The sequence below is a fragment of the Thermobia domestica genome, chromosome 11 (assembly GCF_964235325.1).
Source record: "Thermobia domestica chromosome 11, izTheDome1.hap1.1, whole genome shotgun sequence".
Lineage (NCBI taxonomy): Eukaryota > Metazoa > Arthropoda > Insecta > Zygentoma > Lepismatidae > Thermobia > Thermobia domestica.
In genome coordinates, this window is record NC_137464.1 from 111,056,134 (window position 1) to 111,077,386 (window position 21,253).

Sequence of the window (21,253 nt, forward strand, 5' to 3'; positions counted from 1 at the left end):
CATCCCACTTTTAGCTACAGGTGCAAAGCAGGGCCCCGTCCTGAACCAAACAAGCCAGAACTAGTTGTGCCCTTAAAGGTTACGGCACCTACCGACAATTCTATGGATACGCCAACTTCTGTTTTTCAACCAATTCAAATCAACCAGTTTCTTTCCTTTCTCACCACAGCACTTCAAAATATTCTTCCCTTTCAACGGCAACACGTCTTCCAACAAATTCAACTGGCAGCCAAAAGAATCCTCAATGTTAACTTCCAAGCTACTTACTCTGGTCAAAATGTATATTTTCACTCTTCTATTCTCAACACTGACCTTACAACTGATCCACATTGAGTTTTCAGACATGAACTCTCATATTAATTTATTGTTTCTGAATATCAGCTCCTTACAGGAACACAGGACTTTGTTTGAACAACTTCTTTTGGAGGAAACCATTCATGCATTCTTACTAAACGAAACTCACCTTACAGCTGCACGCTCTCGCAAAGTTTCAAATTATCATGTACTTCGCCATGACAACACCATACCAGCCCGCAGAGCAAATGGTGGGGTAGCTATTGGTTTCCCTCGAAGTTTACCATATCGCATCTTTCATCCTCCAATACAAAATCTGTCTGAAAACTTGGTTGTTACGCTCTATTTTTCAAACCTTTATGTAACCATTGCCACAATTTACATTCGCCCTGGTCATGAGCTTCCTTATGGGTTTTTTCAATATATTTCCAATAACTTCCGAATGTTTGTAATCATGGCTGACATCAATTTTCATAGCCGTACCGATCGTCAAAAACGCCACTTCCAGGATTTCATCACCACTCATACTACCGGCACTATTGTGCAACTACCCAAACCTACTCGACATGTTTCCAACACTACACCAGATGTAGTCAGAGTTTCGCATAATCTCATAGACCGATGCACTGTGCACGTACTCGATCCGATGGGCAGTGATCACCTTCCAATTAAACTTTCTATCACACGCCGAGTCTCCAACCTTTCCAATTCTATTCCATCACATGAAGTCCCACGTTTTGATAAAGCAAACTGGGAAGCATACCGCATTTCTCTTGCACACAATCTTGCACACTTAGAAGCCCCTACTACAGAAGAAGGATTATATCATGCGCTTGACATTATCACATCCTCTATTCAGGCATCCGCAAACTCCCATATTCCCAAGTCAACTATTTCTCATCATCCTCAACTCCCACCCCATTACCTTCCACTTATTCGTCGTTCCAGAGAACTCTATAGAGATTATCAACGCACCGGCAATGTCGAATCCTTAAGGCTTCATAGACAATTTCAACGGACAGTCCGAAATTACATACGGGCATATAAACAACGGCGTTGGATAGACACATGCAATAAACTTTCAGATACTGCTCACCCCACGAAATTTTGGAAAAGATTCAACATCCTAACTGGTAAAAAGACACATACACCATATCCATTAATTCACCATGACAAAGCTCTTCATACCGATAAAGATAAAGCGGACGCCTTTGCCGATTATCTACAAACCATTTTCACTCCTCTACCACCTACTAATCAGTCAAAAACTCATCCAGTCGAAAAAGTTAATTTTCAGTCTCCTCACCTTCAACCAAATCCATCCCACTCTCTTCCCGCTAACCATCCACTTACAGCTCCTATCACTACAGTCGAAATCCAAGACACCATAGCACGAAAACGCAACACTGCCCCTGGACTAGATGAGATCACATATCGCCATATCAAAGAAGGACCGTATATTCTCCTACACCTCTTAGCTCTCATTTTTACATTTATACTCAGAACAGGTTACATACCGTCTCACTGGAAAACCTCGAAAGTTCTAATGTTTCAAAAGCCGGACAAACCTGCCAATAGCGTTGCTTCTTATAGACCAATTCAATTAACATCCATCTACAGCAAAATCCTTGAACGTATTCTCGTTCACAGGCTCCATCAACACCTCTCTGTTAAAAACCTTCTCCCGAATCATCAAGCAGGCTTTCGTCCGAATTACTGTATCAACGACCAACTTTTACGAATGCTTACTATCATAACTGATCATTACAATACCATCAAACCATCCTGCTTAGTATTATTTGATCTTGAGAAAGCATTTGATAAAGTTTGGCACCAAGGTCTCATTGCTAAATTGTTGAATTTCAAACTTCCTCTCGCCTACGTTCGTTTTATTTATAATTTTCTCTCATGCAGATTGGCCTATATCTCAATCAACAGTGATCTTTCACATCCCATCTTTCTACATTCCGGCGTGCCTCAGGGTTCAGCACTTTCTCCTTTATTATATCTTCTATATGTTGCAGACTTACCGCCACTTCCTGACAACATCCAACTTTTTCAATACGCAGACGATACAGGCTTCCTTGCCTTAGGGAACACAGTACAGCAAATTAATGCCACTATGCAGTCTGCTATCAACTCCTTTGTCAGCTGGTGTAACCAGTGGAGGCTCAAGATAAATCCAGATAAAACACAAACATTATTTCTTCTTCCTCCCAGAAAACGTAGTAAAATTCAAAAAAATCCATCTTATCTCAATTTAACCGTTGACGACACTCGCCTGAAACCCACTAATTACGTTAAATATCTTGGTCTCACCATCGACAAACACCTTACCTGGCGTCCTCATTTAAAGACGGTTGTCGCTAAAGCTTATAATAGATTGAAACTATTACGACGCTTAACTGGAACGACTTGGGGCCTCAAATCATCTGTCGTCCTAGACACATACAAAGTTTTTCTCCGGCCAATACTAACGTATGGGTTCGTGGCTTGGATTAACGTCTCTCCCTTTTATTACGAGAAACTAAAAATTCTTGAACGCCATGCATTACGTATTGCATTTCGCATTAAATTACCCAGCCCTACACATGAACTTTATGAGCATCTAACTTTTCCTCATATTTTATACCACCTCGAAACACTCCGACTGAAGTATATTACTAAACGGTTCGAGGAACGACATGCCCTCCTCTTAGATACTATGCATTTTGATATAGCTTATACCCCTTCTCACCCCCGTCATCATACTTCACTTTCCCTTCTATTTTCTTTGTATCATTACACTTTACCCCCTGATCATCCCGATCTTCATGCCGTTGCTGCTTATAAAACTGACTATTATTCACCTCTCATCTTTCCATCCTATGTTGCACAGTAGTCCTTTTGTTCTAACAGGGTTCCCACTGTCTCCATCATGGTCCTGAGCCACCCCAGGACCGGAAGATAAGCTCATTCGTCCACTAACCTATCCCACGTGTTGTGATGTCCGATGCACTTCATTTACATTTCATATATTCCCCTCATTTATGATTATAGCATTAAAGCTATAATGTCCTTCATATGATCCCGTAACCAAAATAAAGGCAATGCCATTGCTCGAAGTAATACCTACTCCCCATCCTTATGATTATAGCATAATGCTATAATGTCTGCAGTTGTATCATACATTCACATCTATTTCTCTATTTCACTTCGCAATATACCTGTTTATTATTATTATTTTTTTGTTTGTTTGTTTGTTATTGAAGCTAATAAATAAAGAATGTACACATAGACCAGCCTATATACCTTGTATCCACAATCCTCTTCCTTCTCTTCCCATATAAAGGGTATAATCCTTTGGGGGAGCTAGCCATCTAGCTAGCACTAAAAAAAATAAAAAAATAAAAAATAAAAAAAAACTTTTAATCACATACTTCGCTGGTTTCCAGCTTTCCCATTGGAGGCATTGTTTTCTCAGTGTCAAGTCCAGGCTGTGACTATTACGTATTTGTGGACGCAAGTACGGCAAGTCTCAGCAACGGGCGAGAGAGTGGGAGAGATTAAGGGTTTCACTCGAGTGGAGACTGCGTTACCGTACACATTAGTGTACATATTTTTGGAAGCTTAGCTTCATCATTCATTCATTTCATCTTTTCATTTCGTCACACTATTTCACTCATTGCCTACACCGTGACTTATGGCGTCCTAACATGTCATTGGACAATATTCTGGCTTACCACCTATAGCACCGGAACCTTCTTGCTCATTCGGGAAACCGCTTAGACGACGTTGCCATTCTCTGGAAAGGATTTCTAGCAGTCAGGGTTCATCAGCTCGTCAACGTTCTCCTGTTGCATCCACAAAACTACCACCCGCTAAACGTCAACATGAGCTAAGCGATGCCAGCTCCGAGGCATCCATGATCATTGACATTCAGGATGACCGCCAGTTTCCAAACCTGCCTCCTCCTAGTCGACCAACCATCCATTCTTTCTTGCTTCAGAATTTTGATCCAAAATTTACAAATCCAAAGCTACTTTTAGTACAGATCACAAAATACATGCCTCGGGCGAACATCACTCAAATAGTCAAGACTAGGAATGGCATGATTATTATGACGCCTGACCCGGAGTTTCTCCGTACGACACGGAACAAGTGCAGCTTTGAGATTTTTGGCTCCAAATCAACCATGACAAAACTTAGCGACCAACGCCCGAAACAGCCAGCACCACCGAGGAAATCACCAACATTGTCTGTCGTTATACGAGGGGTGGATCCGAGTTACAGTGACGAGGAGGCCTTTGAAGAACTCAAACTGGAAGGGCACAATATCATAAAATGTATCCGAATCAGAAACGATCATGGGTTGACCTACATTGTGCGAGTTCTTACAAGCTCTCAACAGACTATCGATGAGTTACTCACCCATGGCGCCTATATCTATAAACAGCGCCATCGTGTTGAACCATCACGCACCTCCGCTCCTTTACCCCTTCGCTGTGAACGGTGTCAGGTTTATGGTCAACACTCTACTTCTCAATGTAGAAATCCGTTCAAATGTGGTTACTGTTCTGGCCCACATCCTACAAGAAGCTGTACAAATTTACAATCGCCTCCAACCTGCTCCACGTGTCAGGATCATTCTCACCCGACATACAGTTATAAATGTCGATCTAAACCAGCTCCCGAACCAACACAACCAGAAACTGTGGCACCACTACGCATACCGGAACAAATCCAACCACCCGCCAATCCAGTCTTACAACAACCTGTAACTGTCCATCAACTTCTCACCTTTCTTACTTTCTCGCTACAAAATATCCATGCATTCCTTCGAGATCACATCGCCCAACAAATTCAAACCGCGGCTAAGGCAATTTTTCACGCCAATATCTGCCCAACATATTTCGGCAATAATGTCTATTATCACTCAAATGCACTCGAAACCGAGGTTTAAGAGCTATTCTCTAGCCATCCATATTATTATTCACTGCATTATGGCGCTTTCTTTCTTGTTCTTAAACATCCGTTCTTTACCACAGCATAAGCCGCTCTTCGAAGCACTTTTACTCGAAGAACAAATCCATGCCTTTATCCTTAATGAGACACATCTCACATCCCGATTGTCATGCCGCATACCTCGCTTCCAATTGTTACGTCAAGATAGCACTTTACCTGCTATGCGAGCCAACGGGGGAGTAGCGATTTGGTTTTCACCTTCTATCCCCTTTCTGAGTCATTCTCCGGCTCTGCATAATCTTCCTGAATACCTTATCACATCATTATACTACCAGGAATTGTATGTGACTGTAGCAACCATATACATCCGTCCTGGGCACGATATTCCGTTCAGCTTCTTTCAGTATATCTCCAATACCTTGCGCACCTACATAATTATGGCAGATGTGAATCTACATAGCCGGACACATACGCAACGGGACCGTTTCCTCAATTACATCACCAGTCATACTACTGGAGTGACTCTGCCACTTCCAAAACCGACTCGTCCCACGAGTCAGACTACTCCAGATATAGTTATTGTTTCGAGCAACATATCACATCGTAGCTGTGTTAACGTTCTTGATCTCATTGGTAGCGATCATGCTCCAATCAAACTAGATATTCAGACTCGTGTAACTACCACTTCTCAGTCTTCTTCTCCCCGTACTGTCTATCGTTACGATAAAGCAAATTGGACAGCTTACAGATCGTATCTTCAGGATCATCTTCATCATTTACATCCACCAGCTACAGAATCAGAACTTTCTGAAACTTTGGATTCTCTAGTTAATGTTATCCATAACGCCACAGACAAATATATCCCTAAGTCAACAGTTTCAACTTTTCGACCCTCTTTACCTCCTCAATACTTACCACTGATCAAACGGTCCCGGCAGTTTTATAGAGATTTTGCTGCCACTGGCAACCTTGACTCTCTTCATCATTACAGGCAGTTGCAAAGAACGGTGCACAACTATCTTAAGGCTTACAAATTACGATGCTGGGTCAAAGCTTGCAACAATCTCGGCTCACTTTCACATCCCACTCAGTATTGGAAAAGATTCCGACAGCTTACAGGTCAAAATACTCGCACAACATATCCTCTTATCGACAACAATTCTCCGCTGCATACCGATACAGATAAGGCAAATGCGTTTGCAAGGTATCTCCAGGACATCTTTACACCTCTTGCACCTGACTATCCCCATCGTTCGCATCCAGTCGACAAACTCAATCTGGATTCTCCTCATCTCCAGCCTAATGTTAATCACACTCTGCCCGACAACAATCCACTTACTGCACCAATCTCTATCTCTGACGTCAATTCAGTTGTAGTTCACAGACGTAACACAGCCCCTGGCATGGATTCTATTACATATAGACACATTAAAGAAAGTCCGTACGTAGTCTTATATCTGCTTTGTCACATCTTTACCTTTATTTTTCGCACTGGCTTTGTACCTGCTGACTGGAAAACTTCGAAACTCTTATGTTTCTCAAACCACATAAACCTGTTGCTTCTGTTAGCTCATACCGTCATATTCAACTAACATCGACCTTCAGTAAAATATTGGAACGGATCATTGTCAAACGTCTTCATTCATACCTGGCACATCGTGACGTCATTCCACTCGAACAAGCTGGTTTCAGACCTTCTTTTAGTATTAATGACCAATTGCTTCGCCTCTCAAATTCCATATCTAATCATTTTAACACAGGCAATCCATCCTGCTTGGTCCTGTTTGATCTCGAGAAGGCATTCGACAAGGTCTGGCATCCCGCTCTCATCTATAAACTCAAACAGCTTCGCCTGCCTATTGCTTATCTTCGATTCATCTTTAATTTTCTTAGCTGTCGACTGGCTTACGTCTGTATCAACACTAGTTTTTCATTTCCTATTTTTCTTCATTCTGGAGTTCCCCAAGGATCGGCTTTGTCGCCCTTACTATATATCCTATTCGTTTCTGATTTCCCAGCAATCCCAGATTCTGTTAAGCTCTTTCAGTATGCCGATGACACTGCACTTTTTGCCACGGGAAAAACATTTCATCAGCTCAATTTGGCTCTCCAGGATGCTATCAATGCCTTTGTTGATTGGTGCTCCCACTGGAGACTGAAAATAAACCCAGCAAAAACTCAATCTATTGTATTTCTTGCTCCGAAGCGTCGCTCCCGTGTACATCGCAACCCAACACTCTTGAACCTCACTGTACAAGATGTACCGTTAAAGCCTACTCGCAGTGTCAAATATATAGGAGTAACCTTCGATCATCATCTAACCTGGACAGCACATCTGAAAGATATCTCCAAGAAGGCGTACTCTCGCCTCAATCTTCTGAAAAGTCTTGCTGGAACTACCTGGGGACTCCATACTCATACAATTCTGAACACATACAAAGTTTTTCTCCGCCCTATTCTCACGTACGGATTTACAGCTTGGATATCTGCTCCGACCTCATACTACGAGAAATTACTCATCCTGGAACGTCATGCCTTGCGAAAGGCTTTTCGTATCAAATTACCTAGTCCCACTCAAGATCTCTACCATAGACTTACATTTCCGCACATCCTATATCATCTAGAAACACTACGTACTAAATATATCACTCAGCGCTTGCACAACAATCATCCACTCCTTCAGCAAACTTTTGCCGACCACGCTCGAAGTACCTCCTCCGTTGCTGCTCTGTACCCTCCGCTCTCATTACTATTCACTTTGTACCATTACACTCTGCCTCCAGACCACCCTGACGCCGTCTACTACGAGCCATACACTACAGCCGATCATCTACCTCACATATGGCCATCATACGCACAGTAACACCTTCTGTACTAACAGGGCTCCTGTGTCTTCATTAATGCCTAGCGTCGCCCCTAGGCGAGAAAATAACCTGCATTTGTTCCACTAACAGAATATATGTGTTGTAATGTGTTTCGCACTTCATTTCATTATCTCACATAATATCATTACCAGTTATTACTTCCTTCACTGAAGTATGTAGCTACCTTACCTCATGTTTATGGTTAAATTCCATAAAGACCGTTAAAGTATGTGCAATAAAGTTTTTGGATCTACCCATATCCCCACCACTGATTCCTGCACATCGTACTATATTTTCTTGCATCTCTTCCCCTACAGAGGGCGTAACCCTCTTCAGGTAGTAGCTAGCGTCCGCTAGCTGGACAAAAAAAACGCTTTTAATACAATTATTTGATCTACAACTTTCTGCCAGTTATACAGGTCCACATGCTCACTTCAAATTTCCAGGTCACGTGGTATGACGTCATGAGTCACCCCGCGGGGAAGTCCCTCATTCTCTTTTATGACCGGGATTTTTGAAATTTGTTCCCTTTTACGGGTAAGATGAGTGCTTTGATACCTGATTCTGATTGGTTGACAGAGGTCACGTGATCTTAGACCATGGGATATTTGAAATTCGTTCCCTTTTATGAGTAACATGAATGCTTTGGTACCACGATGCTTATTGGTTGATAGATATCATGTGATCTTAGGCTCGAGGATTTTTTTTAATTCGTTCCCTTTTACGTGTAAGATAAGTGCTTTGATACCTTGATTCTGATTGGCTGACAGAGGTCACGTGATCTTAGGTCGTGGGATATTTGAAATTCGTTCCCTTTTACGGGTAAGATGAGTGCTTTGGTACCACGATGCTGATTGGTTGGTAGAGGTCACGTGATCTTACCCTCTGGAATTTTTTAAAATTCGTTCCCTTTTACGGGTGAGTGCTTTGATACCTGAATCTGATTGGCTGGTAGAGGTCACGTGATCTTAGACCCTGGGATTTTTGAAATTCGGGTATCCTCTCTGATGTGTACTTTGGTACTACGATACTGATTGGTTGATAGAAGTCACATGATTTTAGACCCACCACAAGGTGAACGGGTTACATGGTATAACGTGGGGAAATCCCTCACTCTGAATTTTTGAAATTCGTTTCATTTTATGGATAAGAAGAATGTTTTGGTACCTCGATTTTGATTGGTGGATAGAAGTCACATGATCTTAGCCTCCAGCCCATGCGGGAAATTCAGAGTGATATGACGGCGATCCACCCTTGACCGGGATTTTAGAAATTTTGTTCCCTTTTTATGGTTATCCTTTCTGGCACCTTAAATTTCCCATGGAGAGCTCAACCCCCTCCTTAAATAACCCTTTTTGGTATCATGATATTGTACTGAAATTTACATTAAATATTATCGTTCTCTTTGACAGATATCATGATTACCAGCTTTCTTACCTTGATGGAGAGACAGCCAGCCTTATATGTTTACGTATGGAGATCATGTCCTTGAATTAGTAGCCTATGTCTCTGAAAGGATACATTTATTTTAACAATGTTGAAAGAGGGGTCCATCTTTGTCGCTTGTAAATTTCATTGTTAGAACTCTTATAACACATTGTTGCGAGTTTAAGCGATTTTTAAACGTTCAGCGTTTTGTTGGTCAGTAAGCGCTTCATTGATGGAAACAGTGTTGCCAGATTTTTCTTGCCTACACTGCTCCGATTCTTTTCGAAACGGTTCCGCAGAGTGCAAGAATTTTCAAGCTAAAAATTTTTCGAACTAAAAAGAAATTTCAAAACTAAAATTTTTTTCGAACTAAAAAAATTCAAACAAAATATTTTCGAACCAAAAAATGAAACAAAAAATTTGAAACAAAAAGTCAACAAAAAAATTTTCGGACTAAAAAAAATTTTGAAACAAAAAATTTCAATAAAAGTTTTGAGCTAAAATATTGAAACAAAATTTTTTGGAACTAAAAATATTTTAAACTAAAAAATCAAAAAATTTTAGAACTAAATTTTCAAATCAATTTTTTTCGAACTAAAAAATTTCAATACTAAAAAAATTTTTCGAACAAAAAATTTAAAATTTTCAAACCAAAAATTTCAAAACAAAAATTTTCGAACCAATTTTTAAAAACAAGTTTCGAACTAAAAATTTTCAAATCAAATTTTTTCTCGAACTAAACAAAATTTTCGAACTAAAAATTTAAAAATCAAATTTCAAAAACTAAATTTTCAAATCAATTTTTAGAACGAATTATTTTCAAACTAAGCATTTAAACCAAATGCTTAGTTTGAAAATAATTCGTTCTAAAAATTTTATATTTCCTACCTTAAATCTTCAAGATTACCATCATTTGAAAACAAGTGTTCAGGGTTTCAAGAAATAAAACATTTTTTTCAACTTGTTGTATTTTAACGAAAGGTATGTGCTTTTCTCGTACAATTTTATTAACAGAATAAATACAGAATCTAGTTAATGAATATTTTGGATGTGTCATCATCTTCGAATCTCGCAGACATATCCTGTAAAGAAAAAGAAGAAACAATGGATTACTTAATGAATTTCTTTTTTCCTGAAACAATAAAAACGAGTAAATATTGATAAGAGAGAAATAAAACTTACTCGTAAATGATGGATATGTAACACTCTCTGTTCAGTTCCATCTTCCTCCTCGGGTGCGAGATGACTGCATTTCTTCCACTGATGGTGTTGGTGGTTTATGAACTCTTCTGGGTACTGCATTTTTCTTAGTGTTACTGCTTTATAGTCAAGGAGGAAAAAGGAAAAGGAAAAAACACTGTTACAATGGCGGCCTCATTGGTATTTACAGTTTTTTCTTCATCTTATTTTTCCAGTTCCAACTTCCGTTTTTTAACGTACCCCTACGGAACCGTATCATAGGAATTGAGTTCTTTAAATCGACGCTTTGTGTACTGGATGCTGTACATTTTTCTTCCTTGCGAGTGACGATGGTGTGGTCTTTGGTCCTGCATATTTTATGGGGGATGGTAATGGTGACTTGTCCACGGCATTGATTTGTAATCATTTCTTTTAGCGTATTGAAATTTAATTGCTGTCCTGCATTGTAATTTAAGGTAAAACCTCTAATTTTACATATATAACTGGTGACGTTGGTGTCTGGATTGTATATTTCTAAACTAATTTTTCGGCCCTCCACTAACAAATGTCTTGATGTACGCTCGTTGTCCATAAGACTCCATCTCATCCGATACGCACGCCAAGTACGTGGAAGGTTCAATGGTTGGCTCCCCCGGATTTTCTGTAAATATCACAGAATCCGTGTCGAAATATAAAACACGTTCCTGCAACATTTCTAGGTACTTGTACAGTTCCAGACGTGCCTGACATGTTGTAAATGCTTCTAAAACGACATCATTGTTTCGATTTTGAACAGGCACATGTTTATTGTACTCCCACAACGCATACAACATGGTATCATTGATGGGTACAATTTGATGAAGTTCAATGTCGGTGGAAATGAGTTTTTCATAAAGTTCTTCCGGCTGATCAATAATTGTAGTCTGGCTAAAGTTTGTACGCTGTGAAAGCTTGCCCCATAAAGAGTTAACACAAAGCTTAGATAAACTTCTTCGTGCAGGATTATTTTCAATTTTGGTCGGATCCAATGCAATACCTTCACGCTCCAGGACGGTTTGTATAAATTTTGTTTTGTCTTCTTCGGTGACATGAACTCGGCCATCCTGAAGCTTCCATTTTCGATTTAAAAAACGTGTTGATGTATTCCGTGAACAAGCCACCTGTTTTCGTGATGGGCTCATATTGTTCAATGTCATAATCCCAAATTTCAAAGATTTCTACCGGTTGATATCCTAATTCTATTGCCTTTTGTATTTCGTATGACACCCATGTTCCAGTGAGGCATCGCTCCTGATCGTTGTGCGTACACGTTGCTGTAGGGTCTGTGTTCATTTCTTCGGTACAAGCAGTACACAGTGGAAACAGTAGTTTCTTGTTGCATCAATAAGGGAGGAAACCATGATAAAGATGGCGACTTGGCAATATCGTCATTTTGATCAGACCATTGACTTTATTTATTGGTGGTATATTTTCATCACAATCTAGATAAATTCTAGGATGTCCTACAGGGTATTTAGCGCACTTATTTATGAACGGATAAAACGAAACAATATCGAAAAATTTTATTTTTTCTCCTGCTTTTTCGTCGACTTGATGGTACAATTTCACACAATTGGTACTTCCTGCAAAAAGCTATCTCTTGGATTTAAGGGTCTGCGGTTCATGTACGGTTAATTCTTGAGATACGTCGTCATTGCTGGATTTTGTTTCAAGAACTGTTTAAATTCGCACTCCCACATTTCATGTACAATGTACCCCAATTCACGCAGTGTTGCATTTTTTCGTTGCGTTAGTTCATAACGGAATTCCATGGTGTCTTCTGGATTGCCGTAGATGGGCTGATTACGGCCTATAGTAATACACACTTTACAATCGTGTTCAAAACAGCCGGCATGCTCATAGACGTGCTTCTCTAAAGTCCCAGGATCGTGGTAGTAGCCATCAACATGGAATCCCGCAATAAACTCTTCTTTTTGTCGAGCCGCATGTAAGATTTGTTTTCCTTCGGTTTTTTCAATACAGGCCAGCCATTGCATTGCAGCCATCGATTGCGTACTTCTCCTTCGATAACCATGTGCCGGTAGAATTCCAATGGTATTGGGTTCGAGGAAATTCCGGCGGAATACTAAATTGAAAGCACTTGCAATCGTTATCGTCTCCAAGAAAGGATTCACTTTGGTTTCTGCTTCAAATGACGTCATAAACGAAACACATGCTTGTCACAGCACATTGACATCTTGAATACAATAGTTGATAATTTCATTCTGGAAATCAAACGTGTTATTACGATGGTCGTTGTACCACTGCATGAACTTGTTCCTGTCTTCGACGGACATTTCATTTGCACCATAATACTTCGTTTCTGGAAGTGGTCCAATATACGATTGATTTTCTTTGGTGTTGAAAAAATGAGGGAAATATCCTTTGGTTGCAGGTAAATTGAACGCTTTCGACAATTTGCTTAATGTCATAGGCAGGAAGTTCACAGAGTTAATGAACGTCAGATTATTCAAGGTTAAACTCAGTACCTTGGTCCCATTTAATATGACGTCAGATCTCCATTGACATTGTTCTACCATGGTCTTAAGAATAAAATGTCCATCATAGCCCTTCGAATTGTGAGCGAGACAGAAAATTCTATTTATATTGGGACGACGTTCTCGCAAGTATTGGAGAAAATCATAAACTGGATCCTCTCCTTGGAAAATATGCTGGCGCTGACCACACGTACTGCAAGACTGCTGAACATTATTGTTTTCAACACATGCGTAACATACTTGTTGTGCAACCAATAAATTCGGAACGTGAACAAACATATTATCGCCAATGTTCTTGTTCTGCATGGATTCTATATCGTAGAAAATAAATAAGGCTTTCGTTGCATGCATGAGCGATGGAACACCAGGTTTCAAGCATTGTTGATCGGGAAGCATGAAACATTGATGCGATCCTGGAACAATCTTCTTACATACATTACAAAAGATCTCATTACAATCATGAATGCATTGTCCACTTCGTACAAAAGAATATACTCTGTAACATTTAGTACATTGCTTCACCATTTTACATACAAGTTCCGCTTGATGATATACAATATTACGATGATTATTAAAACATTTTTCGCCGTAAAATTGACGATTGCAGTCGTTGCACAATATTGGCGTTTGGTTCTTGTCGCATAGAGGTCTCTGTAAGCATTTTGAACATGTTACAGGAAAATTTTTTACATGTTCATTACATTTACTAGCCCCCACCCAAAAATTTGAAACCTGACGCCCGAAAGGCAAGAAGAAGTGAGCGAATGTTTATGAAATTGTGGACAGATATTGAAGACGTGTAATGATTATATGGGTTTCGTATTTTCCTGGAGAAAAGGGTTGGGTGGGGCACAGATCCCTCCAAACCTTTGATCACGAAATATCAAAAGTGCTAGTAACAGTATGTGAGATGTGTGTAAAGGACATGAAGAATTGCAACGAGACTTTGTGTATGGACAACACGCAAAAAATAAACGAATACTGTTTTTTTATGTTCTGCGGGAAAATAGTTTTAGGGGGCAAAAGCTCCCACCCAAAACTGAAAATTGACGTCCGGAAGGCAAGAAGAAGTGAACCAAAGTTAATGATATGGTACACAGATATTTCAAACGTAAGATGAGGATACGGGTTTCGTATTTTCCTGTAGAAAAGGGTTGGGTGGTGCACGGACCCCTTCAAACATTCGATCACGAAATATCAAAAGTGCTAGTAACAGTATGTGAGATGTGTGTAAAGGACATGAAGAATTGCAACCAGACTTTGTGTATGGACAACACGCAAAAAAATAAACGAATACTGGTTTTCTATGTTCTGTGGAAAAATGGTTTTAGGGGACAAAAGCTCCCACCCAAAATTTTGAAAATTGACGCCCGACAGGCAAAAAGAAATGAACCGAAGTGAATGAAATTGTGCACAGATATTGTAGATATAAAATGAGGGATTTCGGGTTTCGTATTTTCCGGGAAAAAAGGGTTGGGTGGTGCACGCACCTCTCCAAACCTTTGATAACGAAAAATCAAATCTGCTACTAACAGTATGTCAGATGTGTGTAAGAGACATAAAGAATTAAAACGAAACTTTGTGTATGGACAATACGCAAAAAATTAACGAATACGGGTTCTTTATTTTCTGCGGAAAAATGGTTTAGGGGTAAAAGCTCCCACCCAAAATTTTGAAAATTGGCGCCCAAAAGGCAAAATGAAGTGAAGCGAAGTGAATAAAATTTTCCACAGATATTGTAGACATAAAATGTGGAAATATGGGTTTCGTATTTTTTTGGAAAACAGGGTTGGGTGGGGCTTGGACCCCTCGAAATCTTTGATCACGAAATATCAAAAGTGCTACTAACAGTATGTCAGATGTGTGAAAAGCACATGGAGAATTGCAACGAAACTGTGTATATGGACAATACGCAAAAAATAAACGAATACAAGTTTTTTTTTTATTTTCTGCGAAAAAAAGGCTTAGAGAGAAAAGCCCCACCCAAAATATTGAAACTTGACGTCCGAAAGGCAAGAAGTGAACCGGAGTGAATGAAATGGTGCAGAGATATTGCAGACATAAAATTAGGATACGGGTTTCGTATGCTTCTGGAAAAACGGTTGGGTGGGGCATGGACCCCTCCAAACCTTTGATCACGAAAAATCAAAAGTGCTAGTAACAGTAGGCCTATGTCAGATGTGTGTAAAGGATATGAAGTATTGCAACAAAATATTTTGTATGAACAATAAGCCGAAAATAAAGGAATACAGGTTTCATAAATTTTCTACGGGAAAACGGTTTTAGGGTGAAAAAGTTCTCAATCAAAATTTTGAAAGTTGTCGCCCGAATGGTGAGAAGTGAACCGAAGTGAATGAAATTTTGCACAGATATTGTAGACAGAATTGAGGGAATTCGGGTTTCGTATTTTCTTTGAAGAAACAAGTTGGGGGGGGGGCACGGACCCCTTCAAACCTTTGATCACGAAATATTAAAGTGCTAGTAACAGTATGTCAGATGTGTGTAAAGCACATGAAGAATTGCAACGAAACTTTGTGTATGGACAATACGCAAAAATATAACGGGTATGAGTTTTTTTTAAATTTCTACAGAAAAACGGTTTCGGTTTTAAAAGCTCCAAATCAAAATTTTGAAAGTTGACGCCCGGAAGGCAAGAAAAAGTGAACCGAAGTGAATGAAGTTGTGTAAAAATATTGTAAACATAAAAGGAAGGAATACGGGTTTCATATTTTCCTGGAAAACAGGGTTGGGTGGTGCACGGAGCCCTCCAAATCTTTGATCACGAAAAATCATAAGTGCTAGTAACAGTATGTCAGATGTGTGTAAAGGACATGAAGAATTGCTACGAAACTTTGTGTATGGACAATACGCAAAAAATAAACGAATACCGTTTTTATTATTTTCTGCGGAAAATGCTTTTAAGGGCAAGAGCCCTCACCCAAAATTTTGAATGTTGACGCCCGAAAGGCAAGAAGATGTGAACCGAAGTGGATGAAATTATCCACAGATACTGCAGACGAAAATGAGGATACGGGTTTGGTATTTTCCTGTAGAAAACGATTGGGTGGGACACCGACCGCTCAAACTTTGATCACGAAAAATCGAAAGTGCTAGTAACAGTATGACAGATGTGTGTAAAGGACATGTAGATTTGCAACATAAGTTTGTGTATGAACAATAGGCAAAAATTAAACGAATGTTTTTTTTTTATTTCCGGGAAAAAGCGCTTTTTAGGGGCAAAAATCCCATTCCAAAATTTTTTAGTTTGACCCCGAAAGGCAAAAAGAAGTGGACCGAAGTGAATGAAATGTGCACAAATATTGTAGAGGTAAGATGAGGGAAAACGTGTTTCGTATTTTCCTGAAAGAAAAAAAAACTGTTGATTGGAACGAGGCCTTGAGTGGCGGGAGAAGTGAGCGGAAGCGAATGAAATTGTATGTAGATATTGAATATGTAAAATATGGCCTTTCGTGTTTCACAAGTGTCGTGTCTCTTGGCAGATCAACTATACGCACAAACAGAATATATATTCTGTATTTTATAGTATTTCAGGAGACACCTTTAACCCTTACAGTGTCTTTGCGAATAATCAAAAGCACGTGTCGATTTATTTCGAGTTTGCTCTTGATCTGCCAAATTTGAAGCAAAACGGATATGGACACTTGAGAAACACGAAAGGGCTTATTTTACATAGGATCTATATAATATCTACACACAATTTCATTTGCTTCGGTCCAATTCTTCCTTCACTATTACGGTATTATTTACTTATTTTTCGGATGGGGCCTAGGCTCACAACACTGTTTTTCCGCAAAAATTAATACATGTTTCATTTATTGTTTTGCAAATTGTTCCAATACGAAGTTTCGTTTCAATTATCCATATTCTTTAGGGATTTCTGACGTATCCGTATTTGTATCCTCGTCGCCAAAAGTGCCTTTACATCGCCGTGACGTGTATGTGACCGCCTCGAACTCCAAGGAAGGGATGGTTGTATAAGAATTTGTGATTAATTTTGAAGAGTTTTATTTTGGCTAGGGAATTAACATAGGTATAAGGAGTAAAGACAGATTTGAAGCATCAGTGCACTGTCATCTCTTAAAAGATTCGTATTCTCAGCTTTTCTATTTATTGTTTTATATGTTTAGTTAAACTCCACAACTTGTATCACTGATATCGTAGATCGTATTATTTTTTAAAAAAATCGTGTCTGTAATATGTTGTCAAAACATTTATCTCCAGACATGATGTAGAGAGAAGAGAAAGAGATATATCTGTAATATATGTATATGTGATTTATGAAGTAAGTGTAGGAATTACGTAGTTAAAGGACACGTAAGAGTGCGAAAAGAGATATAGAACTCTGAACTTTCAGAAACGTCCTAGATAGGTGAAAATATAGTTAAAAATTGCAAAAGGTATCACGTAATTTATCTTTCTTTGCTTATATTCTAGTATACTTTTTTCACATCCAAACATCTCTATCCAGAATTACGAGATAAAAATGAATAGTGAAACATTTCCATCTGAAGGATTAAATCTGAAAATAATCTTTCGACTCGGACTAGTTTCGAACTGACAACCCTCCAACCATGAGTCAGCACTCTACCGATTGAGCTAACAACTGCTGTTGCAAAAGAGTACAACTACGGGTTGATGAATGCTGTATATTAACGAAGTTGGCCGAGATAATTGCTTCATATAGCTATTGCTATAATAATAATAATAATAATAATAATAATAATAATAATAAGAAGAAGAAGAAGAAGAAGAAGAAGAAGAAGAAGAAGAAGAAGAACAGAATTTTAAAAGTTTGTTAAAAGTTTGTCTTGAAGAATAAGTCCTAATATGAGATTTTAATAAATATAAATGTAAGCGTGGTTTATCCGTGTCTGCTGCTCAAACTCCACAACTCACTACCATAGTCCCATATTGGTTGTACGCGTATGGTACAGTAGCCTTGCATCCTCCAACCATTGAGAAAGTTTCGGTTTGAACCTATGCGTGTCATAAGGGTGAAGAGGAGATTCAAAGTGAGAAAAGTGGTTTAGAAATTACTTGCCCCAAAAAAGTAACTGTTACTTTTAGGTCCGAAACTTTAATGTGAAAAAATTGCTTCAATTTTCCGTACTACTATTACTACCGCTATTATTATTATTATTATTATTATTATTATTATTATTATTATTATTATTATTATTATTATTATTATTATTATTATTATTATTATTATTATTGCACTTCTGAATCACTTTATGTAAATGCAAGGACAAATTTTTACGTGTTATATGAACATTTTTATATAATGTAACATTGATAAAATGCCATACTGCGTTACCCGTAGGGATGGACACGAGCGAGTTTTCTTTGAAACTCGATTCGACTAGAAACATACATCTTTGAGCTTTACCTGAGAATTCGGCTCGAAAAATTTCCTGCAGCTCGACTCGAATTGGGGTCGAGTTTCGAGTCGAGTCGAGCCAAATCCGGTATGTTGTTTCGAGTACTCTCGTCAAGTATATTACACAGACAATATAATTATTATCAATGACACTACTACTATTACAACTTTTTATTATTATTATTAATAATAATAATAATAATAATAATAATAATAATAATAATAATTTTAACAACACTATATAAACATGAAAGATAAGCGGTTTGTATTTGAATCTGAATTTGGGTTGAGGGTCTAGGTTGAGTATTCGAGCTCGAGCCGAACACTGTTAAAAGTTATAGGGCACTGGCTAAATACCTTCAAAACTGCTCGGCCCGGGTTTAGAATTGTCAACGATTCGAGCAGCTCGGCTCACAGCTCATTCACTATCGACCCGAACCAAGAAGTGAGCCGAGCCAACAACTCACCGAACCGACTCGGCTAGAGTCCTCGGCTCAGTTGAGCCGGACCAAGCAGATGGCTCATCCCAACCAAGCCAGCTCGAGTCGATGGTTCATCCCAAGCGAGCCGGCTCGAGCCATCTCAGTTGAGCCGAGCGGAGCTGAGGTTGTTATAAAAATCTCTTGTGGTCTTGGTATCGAGACGAGACGAGATGCGAGCAGTGTCTCCTCTCGTGAGCAGCACTAAAAGTATTCCATATTACTGCTTAGCTTACATTTCTTATGGCTTTCGCTTTCCAGTGTAATCAGTCCATGATTTCAAGACGAGTTAAAACGAACGAGCCATTTATCAAGCTCGACTGGACTCGAAACTCGACGCAAAAAACTGAATCGGCTAGGAATTCGACTCGAGAATATTACCTTTGACTTGACTTGAAACTCGACTTGAATTCGAGTCGAGTCGAGTTTTATCTTGACTCGTGCTCATCTTTATGCGTAAGAAAAAAATGATTGCTTATTATTATTCTGCTGAACTAATTATATAATAATAACAATGTTGTTATGTAAAATTAAAAATTCAGAATATAGAGAAACATTACACTAAAACTAATAAAATGAGAACACATGAACTGAGAGTGAATCAAAACTTGCCAGTAACCCTAAAATCGATACATGCTTTTAAAACTAGTTTCAAACTTTATAATCAACGGGACTCTAGGATAAGTAAACTGATCTGAAAGAACTCCAATATTACATACCATCAGCAAACTATTGTCTAGTAATAAAGTAGGACTTCTCATCAGAACAGTTTATTCATATTAACCCCTTACTGTATATCGTTAATTTGGCACCCTAGTTGTTTAGATTTTCCGCCGGGGCACTTCAGACACTTTACTTTTAAATTCTGTCCACCATCATCTTCAGCTCTTAAGAAAAAAGTATTCTTTCAAATGTTCGAACGGTAAAATATTTTCGTTCTCCATCTTTATAAAAACAACACCAAAGTAAAATAGACTACCGGTATCATTGCACTCCTAGTTCACTCATTGAATGTATTGATTTGGAGCTGTCAAATTCTACGACAAAATCTTTCAGGTGCTTGCAATCAGTACACGTGATTTCCCTGAGGCTGTCATCTTCCAAAAACCCTATGAACTTATTTGTTCCTCTGTGTGTCAGTGACTGTCGGTCACTGATATACGTAGTTCATGCTCGATTGTTTCATTCTGAGAAATTCACTTACAGGAAAGAAACATTTGTTTCCGAAAAAAATATATACATTATATTGTAGTTACTCATCCGAAACGTAACGCGAAAAAAGTAACGCAAACTAGGTACGTTACTTAAATTTTGAAACGCGTTACCGTTACAGTTACTTTGGAAAAAATGTAACGCGTTACTAGGAAACGTTACTTAAAAAGTAACGCGTTACTTGCGTTACGTTACTTCCCAAGACTGCATTAAAGCCCAAGGCTTTATTCTTTGTTAGCGGTAAGTTTATTCATTTCCTCCTGCTGGAAATGGATCCGTACTATTTCATTCCGATTCAAATACGTATTCTACTGGGAAGAACTAATCTCAAATATATCTTTGAAATATAAACCCATTCTCCCCGTGGAACACCGGGTATTTTAATTAGTAAACAAATGATTTGAGAAAGAATGAGTATATTTAATGGAAATAGACGTATTTTTGAATGTTGTATATGTATTCCTAATTCATGCTTTATCTAGTAGAAAATGGTGCACCCAGGACATATTCTGAAGTAATAAGGGAGAACTATAGGAGAAATATTTTATTTAACTACTGTCAAATTTAGTGTGGAATAATTTCACACAATTTATTTAGAGACTATCGAGACGAGACTGAGAACGCTGTTTGTCGATTGAAAGGAAACTATACTGTAAGTAGTCTCGTACTGTCTCGTTTTGATACCAGTCCTACTTCGGGGTTTGTTCCCTAGTAACTGGTTGCGTGGTGCACCTACATAAGACGTTGTATGTTTGAGAACTTACCCCACCTCCACTTGACGGATCGTTCTCACTAAAACTACCAGACCGTTTATGTAATTTTGCATTTAAGCACATGTCCTATCCTTATGCCAATTATTTTCTTGCAACAGAGAATGAAAAATGTAACAGTTATAATATTTATCGCGCATAATCC

The 21,253-nt window shown here is 38.7% G+C and overlaps 1 protein-coding gene across 1 annotated transcript in view; it reads left to right on the forward strand.

Moving 5' to 3' along the window:
* Positions 1-5,276: 5,276 nt before the first annotated feature.
* Positions 5,277-21,253, forward strand: part of LOC145665233 (uncharacterized) — a 33,427-nt gene continuing 17,450 nt past the window's right edge. Inside the window, exon 1 of the mRNA XM_081732521.1 lies at positions 5,277-6,679. Within this exon, the coding sequence (XP_081588647.1) occupies positions 5,277-6,679 (1,403 nt within the window). The remainder of the gene's footprint in view (positions 6,680-21,253) is intronic.